Source organism: Cenococcum geophilum, assembly GCF_001692895.1.
Source record: "Cenococcum geophilum 1.58 unplaced genomic scaffold K441scaffold_33, whole genome shotgun sequence".
Taxonomy (NCBI): Eukaryota; Fungi; Ascomycota; class Dothideomycetes; order Gloniales; family Gloniaceae; genus Cenococcum; species Cenococcum geophilum.
In genome coordinates this window covers 1733603-1743393 of record NW_027137591.1, presented here as the reverse complement: position 1 = coordinate 1743393, position 9791 = coordinate 1733603, and the positions used below count along the sequence as shown (strand labels likewise).

General features: G+C 43.8%; 3 protein-coding genes across 3 annotated transcripts; 2 read left to right on the top strand and 1 right to left on the bottom strand.

The window, feature by feature from the left end:
• Window positions 1–518: 518 nt before the first annotated feature.
• On the bottom strand, window positions 519–2092 carry K441DRAFT_688551 (methylenetetrahydrofolate reduct; the record flags this gene model as incomplete). Its single annotated transcript, XM_067652203.1, has 5 exons — window positions 519–698; window positions 759–1101; window positions 1149–1387; window positions 1430–1885; window positions 2006–2092. The coding sequence occupies 5 exons, from the start codon at window positions 2090–2092 to the stop codon at window positions 519–521; spliced, it is 1305 nt and encodes a 434-aa protein (XP_067501793.1).
• Window positions 2093–3977: 1885 nt separating this feature from the next.
• On the top strand, window positions 3978–4745 carry K441DRAFT_570940 (Triosephosphate isomerase; the record flags this gene model as incomplete). Its single annotated transcript, XM_067643953.1, has 1 exon — window positions 3978–4745. One exon carries the CDS (start codon window positions 3978–3980, stop codon window positions 4743–4745), a length of 768 nt encoding a protein of 255 aa, XP_067501792.1.
• Window positions 4746–6320: 1575 nt separating this feature from the next.
• K441DRAFT_727520 (uncharacterized protein) lies at window positions 6321–7555 on the top strand (the record flags this gene model as incomplete). Its single annotated transcript, XM_067654160.1, has 2 exons — window positions 6321–6892; window positions 6976–7555. 2 exons carry the CDS (start codon window positions 6321–6323, stop codon window positions 7103–7105), a joined length of 702 nt encoding a protein of 233 aa, XP_067501791.1. The 3' UTR covers window positions 7106–7555.
• Window positions 7556–9791: the final 2236 nt, after the last annotated feature.

The following is a 9791-nucleotide window of genomic DNA, read 5'->3' as shown; positions in this document are numbered from 1 at the left end:
TTTAAATAAGTGAGAAAACTTAAGAATTAAATAAATTAAAAGACGCGCAGCGTAGAAGCATTTTAATTTTGTCGTTTTCCCTACTTTCTAGCTCTTAGATAGTGAAAGAATTTTTAATAAGATATTTTTAAGTAAACTAATAGAAAAGATAATATTTTATTTTATAGGGGATCGTGGGCCATAGGGGATCGTACAACTTAAAGGATCGTGTTATAGGGGATCGTGCGATCTGAAGGGTCGTGGGATAAGGGATCGTGCGACTTAGGGGATCGTGCGATCTGAAGGGTCGTGGGTCATAGGGGGTCGTGCGACCTAAGGGATCGTGGGTCATAGGGGATCGTGGGTCATAGGGGGTCGTGGGACCTAAGGGATCGTGGGTCATAGGGGGTCGTGCGACTAAAGGATCGTGAAATCCTCTATGCCGTACGATCCCTCACTCAATAAAAAATGTTGCAATGGATCAAATCAGTATACATTCTCACAGCATGTGCCGGAATTGTATTAGCAGTATTTGTCATTCAAGTATTTGCAGATATGAGGATTTCAAGGTAAGCCTTCTGGTAGACGTATCCATTACGTGGCCCCCATCCATACACAGGATGCGATGATTTCGCACCGTCCACAGCTGGCTGAGAGTTGATTGTCAAAAAGCCTCGTCGATTCAGGTCGATCAAGTCTTCCTGAATCGCCTCGGCTTCCTTGGTAATCGGTTGCTCACTCCAAGGTAGTCTCTTGAGCTTGCCCTCCATGTAACGGACAAACACATTAGCAATGTCTTTCACAGATTCAGGCCGGCCCCAAAGCTTAATGTTTTGCTCGTTGGTGCCTTTTAAGCCGACGCCGTACGCATCAAGCTCGCCAAAGGCAGGAGATCGAGCGTCTCCCCAGCGGCCGTTGGGGAATTCATCCCAGTCTTGAGTTCTAGCAACATAAGATCGGTTTCGGTTGCGCCAAAAGATTGGTCGGACGTTCTCGTCCCTGCGATTGAGGCCAAGCGAGGGTCTCCAAGGCAGCGGTTTCTCGAGAGGGCTCTCAAGATCAGGAGTCAGTTGCAGCTCTTCTAATACCATGCGAGTAGCTTGAGCGAGATTCATGGTGTAACTATTCTGTCAGTTGCGATATCTCGCATGAGGATCGGTGGGGCTTACAAGTGTAGATGTAAGATGCCCGCATCGATCAATCGGCGGCACATATCCGTCACAAGACCCTTTCCGACCTCGCGAACTTCGACATCATCGTTCTTGATTGGTTCCAATGCCTTCAGCCAATTCTGAGGGATCTTGCATTTGGTCCACTGAGCCCGTCTCATGAAAGCCGCATAGGTATGGATTGGCATGATTCCTGGAATGATCGGAACAGTGATGCCCTTGGCTCGTACCTTATTTACCTAGTCAAGGAAGATGTCAATATCGTAGAACATCTGCGTGACGATGAAAGTGGCCCCAGCATCAACCTTCTCCTTCAGATGATCCAAGAGCACATCCGGATCATCTTGGTCTTCGCAGCCTTCCGGATATCCAGCAACCCCGATATCGAAATGGTTCCCATACTTCTCCCTGATGTATTTAACCAAGTCCTTTGCATACCGAAAGCCACCAGCGGTTGTCTCCCACTTCTCTTTTTCTCTTGGTGGGTCTCCGCGGAGGGCCAGGATGTTGGTGCAGCCAGCTTTGTACGCTTCCTTCAGACCCTCGTCAATTTTAGATTTATCCATGTCGGTGCAGGTAAGATGCATGCAGGTCTCGAGCCCGTAGGCATTCTGTGCAACCTTGACCATTTCGCAGGTAAGGTGCGAGAGTCGAACCCCAGCACCCCAGGTAATATCGATAAAGGCGGGCCCAAAATCGTGCATGCGGTCTATGCCTGTAGAATTCGAGTAAATAGGCTGTGCGGATTTGGGAGGAGTACTCTGAAGTCGAATTACGTACGGTCGTACAGATTTTGGACACCCTGAAAATGAGAGTTAGCAATCGCAGAAAGTACTGAGAGGCTATTAAAGACCTACCTGAGCAGTCTTTGGAGGGAAGAACTCAAAGGAGAAGGTCGGCTTGTTAGCCTTCCTTGACTCCTCCAATTTCTGAGAGATATGCATGATGAAAATTTAGAAAGGAAAGAAGTATTCGAAAAGGAATGAAATTAACAACGCCACCGCCCTATGATGGAGGATGTTAGCAGCGCATATTTGAGTCAATTGAATGGTATATATTTTGCAGAAGCAATTCTAATCGGACATTGAGGTGTAAAGTCAGCTTACCAGTTCTGGCTGCCCTCCGCACTCCGCAAGCGCAGGATGATGCAGAGTTACACCAGTTTACCTGTCTGCTATCCAAAGTAGCGAACGCGAGCCCAACGATCTGCCAGCTCCCGAAACATGTACCACTAGATTTGTTTCCTCTACTTCTCAGCGATTATGTAGGATTGTATAAGAAATTGAAAGGTTGGTGCATTGAAAGCTCGGAGACATACCGGAGTATGACACAATTGTGAAGGTGTGCCATCCCTGTTTGCAACGGAAAACTTCGGGGTTGGTTATCTCATAAATCAGACCCCCGGGGAGAAATTGCGCTACGACGTGGAAGGACTAGCGCTACGCTTGTGGACCTTACCCTAGTCCTGTGGACTCCTGGACCAATCAGATCACACTGAGAGGAATTCTCCCCAAGAGTCTGAGAGCTTATGGGCGCCCTTTATATATAAACTCAAAGTTTCTTACTAGGCGACAACTCTTTATTTACAACGCTATATCTTAACCCTTTTATAACATCTAATTATTATAAAAATACTATAAGGTAGGAGCTCTTTAGTTTCTCTATCTATTATATAAAATATTAGATATAGGCAGTCGGTCATTAGTTATATTTTCGTTGGTCATATTTTCGTCGGTCGCATTTTCGTCGGTCGCATTTTCATCTCGTCGGTCGTAATCTTGCTTTACTACTATACCTTATATACTTCTCTACGTCTAATTATCTCTAAAAATACTACGAGCTAAAAGCCCTTTTTCTTCTCTATCGCCTCTATATTATGGCGATATTATAGCTCTATTCTACGAGAAGTTAGATATAGGTAGTTAGTTAGTTTTAATCGCAGTCTTGCCCTACTGCCTCACTACTATACCTTATATACTTCTCTATATCTAATTATCTCTAAAATAGTACAAGCTAAAAGCCCTTTGTCTTCTCTATCGCCTCTATATTACGGCGATATTATAGCTCTATTTTATAAGAAGTTGGATATAGGTAGTTAGTTAGTTTTAGTTAAACATTTATTTTAGAAATCTAACTTACGTTCTATAACAATATATCTTACCCCTTAGTATTCCTAGTAGGGGGGTATAATTTATATAAATGGAGATATAATTACCTAAAGAATCTATTATATCAATAAAATATATAATAAATCTCGCGGTTAGGACGTCGCTCATAGAAATATACAAAATTCGATTTTTAAAATATTTAGTTTACACCAAAACGACGCCCATAAGCTCTCAGACGCTTCGCAGAAGATTTGCTAGTGATAGGGGGTACGCAGGGGGCTAAAACTAGTTCATGGTTCTGATTGGTCTAGGAGTTCGCCGGAGTTAGTATGCAGCCCATGCGTTACCCCAAGTCACCTGAATCTTCTGCGAAGCGTCGGATTTATGAGATAAGGGGTTAGTGGGGTCTTGAAAAGGCTTGGTTGGCTCCCCTACCACCCCTTGCGCCAACAAACAATATGAAGCCACGCCTCGAGAAGCGATGGTGACATCTTTCCCATTAGTTGGAGTTGCCCCTCCATTTTCCCTGCCATGACATCATGGGATTTGAAGATCAAGCTTCGATCTAGACCGGGATGCCCTAAGGGGCAACCTCCGGCCTTTAACAAGAACCATCTCCTCTCCACAACTCCCTGAGGTCCATCAGCACAAGAATGTTTGACTTCGTCAGTACTAACTTCTGCTATAACTTTTCGGCAACTTAAGGATTACTGAATTCATAATGACAACATCGAACCGTCCGCGCCGCATTGTCGGCATGAGCATGAAAATGTATTTCGATCTCGACCATACCATCCGTTACATTCAAGGTGTCTATGAGCTTGACGGGCTTGCATGGAACCACCGCGTCGACCTCTTTGTCATACCTGACTTCATCACCATAATGGAAGCTGCTCGAATACTACAACCCTCCCACGTTATACTTGGAGCTCAAGACACATTCTGGAAAGACGAGGGTGCATACACCGGCGAGGTGTCACCACTCGTATTGCGACAAGCTGGCGTGAAGATTGTAGAGATGGGGCATGCGGAAAGGAGAGCAATATTTGGCGAGACGGATGAACAGGTGGCATTGAAGGCTGGAGCAGCGGCGCGAAATGGACTTACACCTCTCGTGTGCATTGGCGAGCGGACCCATCACAACATTGCTTCTGCTGCAGTGGGCATGGCGATTGAGGAGTGCAAGCCGCAGGTCACCTCAGTATTAAGTACCATTCCGGACGACGTCGAGGTTATCTTCGCGTACGAGCCGGTTTGGGCCATTGGAGCTGCTGCACCAGCAGATGCAGATCACGTTGTTAATGTCACGAAAGAGCTCCGAAAATTGATGGAAGGTAGGAAGGGAACTACGAGAATAATGTATGGTGGAAGTGCCGGACCAGGGACCTTTGCGAAGATCGCGGAAGGAGTTGATGGCTTGTTCCTAGGAAGATTCGCGCACAATATTCACAACCTTAAGCAAGTCATTACAGAAGTTGGCGGGGCTTAGAGACATGTTATATTGGGACAAACCGAAGCTTGCTGCAAGATATGGAGCTTTCGAAGCTAGAACAGCAACAATGAGCACTAAGTGATCTCGAAAGCATATGTATGCATATCGTTTGCTTCAACCCACGTAAGCTGCTGGTAGTGCTGATATTGATACCGTAGACGCAACACTGCGCTCATGTCGGAGCGTGAATTTCAAAAAGAATCGGACTGAAAGTCTTGAAATAGACTAGTACTTGCTGCCATAAACGCAGTCGGCCAATCACCGACTTCATGTTTTTCCACGGTCTGTAAGTAGTTGATGCATGGAGAGTTGATGCATGGAGTAGTGCTTTGCCTTTTTTTTTAAAAAAAAAAACAATTTGGGTTGTTTATACGGAATATTATAGGCGTTGTTAAATAACAGCTTTAACTTTTGCACAATAGAACGCTTATGGTACTCTTTAACGTCATTTTTTAAGGGGAGCCTGTTGGAGGCGTATATACATAAAGCTCCTTATCCCTTGCACTGGCACCCGGGTCCTCAGTATAGGAGCCAATCAGATCGCTTGTCAATAGAGACTCACCAATGAATCCAATTACAAGTGTGAATCCCCACCTTGACGAGGAGCCTGCCAGTGCAAAGGATAACAAAATATGAGACTGACAGGCGCGCCTCTCGCTTAATTGGTGTGCCACTCGTTTGGCTCCGCATGGGATGTTTCTGTGCCGACTGCATGCAAATTCTTTTATTAACAAGAATCTCCCCCAGAATTGCTCGAAAGCTCTAAGCTGCTTAATTAACTTTCTCTTCTCTGTTGCTATCTCTCGCTTCTGAATGAGCAAAGGGAGACTGTTATCGTACTCGTAAATCATCGGAGGCTTAGAGACAGGATGAAAAACTGAGTTAGTCTAGTAAGATAGAACCCTTTGTGTGGTCTTTTCCAATGTGCCCACATCATTTGATTCAGGGCATTTGCGCATCTCTCCCTAGTACAGCTCCGTCGCTGAGGCTTTGAGTCGTCACTGCCGATGTGGCTAGTAGAAGAAAAGCGAGTACGCGACTGGACTAGAACTGTTTCATCTGTTTCATCTGTTCCTTTTCATCATCGGTAATGACGATGCCCCTGCACGTTTCGAAAAGCGTATTTTTAGAAGCCCAATGGACGGAGTAGAAGTACTCAATGAACTTATATTTGTAATGCTATACCATAAAGTACGTCAGTCACTTGATGTACCCTCGAAGCCCGCGCCTCGAAGAGCCCAAAGCAAACTCTTTACAGACTTTCACAATCCACAAAACTGTTCGGACAATGCCTCTAAATGGGATAGGCGAACGTGTGTTCAACGTCGTCTTGTCATCTCGAAATCATGCAGCAAAAGAACTACCAAAAATTCAACAGGCCAAGAGTGTGTATAAAGGGTAGGATACTCCCGCAGTAGTCTCATCTCTCATCATCATCACTATATTCATCATCTTCTAGTCTCAATCCTTTCTCCGATACAAATCTCGATCTTCGATCCATCTACGTCTTGATCCGTCTACTCCTCCAAGCTACCCATTTACTTCATCATATTATTTAAAGTCTCCTTCAATATGCAATCTTTCACTACTATCATCGCCGCCTCGGCCATGCTTACGGCTGTCTCCGGCTCTCCAATCTTCTCTCTTTCCACTCGGGACGTCTGCGGGACTGCACCCAGCGGCAGCACCAACCAGGCAGTCCTCTCGCAACCTTCCGGGGTGAACAACGCCGAAGCCTGCCGGGCCAAATGTGAAGCCAACACCTCCTGCCAGTCCTTCGTCTTCGGCATGGTCGACAACGCCATCAAGTGCATGCTCTTCTCCTGCGCCGCCTCAGCCGTTCCAGCGCAGACTAGCAGCAACCTTCTTGCCTACGATAAAGATTGCGCGTCGGTTCCAACCGTTACTCCAACCGCCTCCAACCCGACAGGTTCGAATAACGGTGGAACGGGCACAAACACCAACGGTGGCCAAAATGGCAACAACGGTGGTAACCAACCCACCGGCCATAAACTGGCCGTCCGCAATAGTTGTGGCGGTGTACCAACCGGTCAAACCAATATGGAACCAATCTCTACACCCACAAACATCGGCTCTGCAGCGGATTGCAAGACGCAGTGTCAAGCGAATCCGAGCTGCAAGAGGTAAGTCTTTCCCTTCCCGCGAAGCTCTGTCTTTCTCTCCGGCCTCTTTCCCTGTCAAACACTAACAGTTTTCTCTTCTCCAGCTTCGAATTTGGCGTTTTTACCCCTGGTGGTGGCAACACCTGCCGCCTTTATAAGGTTCCAGCTTCCCAGGTCCCGGCGCCCAGCAGCGGCCAGACACTACAGGTGTTTGACGTTGGGTGCTCTTTTTAAATATCGCACTTCACACCTCACTTTACTCTCTCGCGGTCAAAGACAGTACGGACTTGTGGTTCGTCAGTGACTGCAGGCCACTCTGAATATCAAAAAGGATGAGAGCTGAAAGTGGGAAAAGTGCGGTAGCCTGGCAAAATAAACATTTGATGAACTATTGCGGCGTAAAATGGGTCAACTTGAATTTTCCTTCATTTTGGTTGTGTTTTGTGCTTCTTTCCGTTTTCCCAAAAATGGACCCCCCCCCCCAAAAAAAAAAAACACCTCCTATATCTAAAATCCAGATTGTCCTCTCGCTATATCTATTTTTTCTAAGGTTTTTGTCTGTCGCTACAATACCAGAGTACGCGCAAGGGGGATCAAGGTTGTTTTCGGGTTGAGATTATCTTGGTGTTGTATGGAGTATCTGTTATACCACCCCAATCTACACGACGCTTTACCTCAGCGAGCTCAGACGTGAATTTGATTGGAGCGGATGTTCCTTCGGCCCGTCAGTAAACTGACTAACATCCACCAAAATCACGTCTGAGAGCCTTTGGCGAGTTTTGTTAAAACCGTAAGCAAAAATCTTAGTTTTAGCGATTTTATAAGGGGATTCCCTCTACGACGTAATAAAATAAAGTCTTCAAAAGTTAATAGATATATCTTAGGGGGCTACTTTATATACTAACAGTTTTAGAATTATATTGTCCCCTCCTGAATCTAAGATTAATTTCGTTAAAGTTAAAATTCCCGTTGTTAAAAGCGTAAGCACCTTTACGTACCCTTATATACGGGCCCACGTAAGGTATAAAAAGCCTAAAATCTTATAATCTATAGAGCTAGATCTCCTAAGTAATTTGATATAATTTTTACCTTAAAATATGTTGTGGGGAGATTAATTAATTTTGTTGGGGTTTATAAGTTTTCCTTACAAAAAAAGCTTATGCTTCCATACAAATCTCGCCAAAGTCCCTCAGACTAAGAAAATCGATCAAATATCCGAAGGAGTTTAGCGCGCCAGCGCAATCGATTTCTTAGTATGAGTCCACTGAGGTAACACGACGCTCGAAGCCTCTGCTTACGTTACCCTGCGCCGCCGTGGGTTAGGTTGGCACGAATGTCAAAACTCGCCCAACTTTGCAGTTTTCATTAGCCACAACAATGCACTATTTAAAAATTCGAAATAAGCTAAATCTTTTACGCGACCTTAAAATAACATAAAATTTACTTTTATAATTTTACATCTCTTTTGGTTATTGTGTTATTAAGCTGCAAACAAGGCGAGGATTTCGTTACCTCAGCGAGCTCAGACGTGATTTTTTAGCTAGCGTCGGAATAACCTACGCCGTCTTCCGAATTGCAAAATCACGTCTAAGGTTATCTCATAAATCAGACCCCCGGGGAGAAATTGCGCTACGACGTGGAAAGACTAGCGCTACGCTTGTGGACCTTACCCTAGTCCTGTGGACTCCTGGACCAATCAGATCACACTAAGAGGAATTTCTCCCCNAGGGTCTGAGAGCTTATGGGCGCCCTTTGTATNAGAACTNAANNTTTTTTATTAGGCGATAACTCTTCCACCACAACGCGTATCTTAACCCTTTTATAACGTCTAGTTATTATAAAAATACTATAAGATAGGAGCTCTTTAATTTCTCTATCTATTGCATTAAATAATAACGTTGTAGCTATATTATATAGTTAGTTANNTCAGTTGCAATTTTTTCTTATTNGTTGTGTTTTCTTNTCGGTCGCATTTTCTCGTCGCAATTTTGCCTTACTGCTATGCCTTATATACTTCTCTACGTCTAATTATCTCTAAAATAATACGAGCTAAAAGCTCTTTTTCTTCTCTATCGCCTCTATATTATAGCAATATCGTAGCTCTATTCTANGAGAAGTTAGATATAGGTAGTCGGTCGTTTTAGTCCATTTTATCGCAATCTTGCCTTACTGCTAAAACTTACATACTTCTCTATGTCTAATTACTTCTAAAATAGTACGAGCTAAAAGCCCTTTGTCTCCTCTATCGCCTCTATATTATAGTAATATTCTAGCTCTATTTTATGAGAAGTTAGATATAGGTAGTTNGTTGGTTTTAGTAAACATTNAAATCNAATATCTAACTTACGTTNTACNACGATGTATCTCGCCCCCTAGTGTTCTTAGTAGGGGGTTATAATTTATAAATATATANATATAATTANCTAAAGAATCTATTNCATNAATAAAATATATAATAANTCTTGTGGTTAGGACGTCGCTCGTAAAAATATACAAAATTTGATTTTTAAAACATTCAATTCTCACCAAAGCGACGCCCATAAGCTCTCAGACGCTCCGCAGAAGATTTTGTCAGGTGACAGGGGTGCGCAGGGGGCTGNAATTAGTGCGCTGTTCTAATTGGTCCAGAAGAGGGTCTATGCGTTATCCCATGTCACGGAACAAATCTTCTGCGGAGCGTCTGATTCATGAGATAAGTCTAAGGGCGTTTGGCGAGTTTTGTTAAAAACCTAAGTAAAATCCGCTAAACGGAGATTACGGATATCTAATTTATTTATTTATATAACGCGTTAATATTACTAAAAGTTTATATATTATTTTTAAGACTTAGGGCTTCTAAATAGTATAAATTTTATAATATAGCTATTGCTTAGTCCTAACATTAATTTTATTAAAGTTAAAAAACACATTGTTAAAAGCC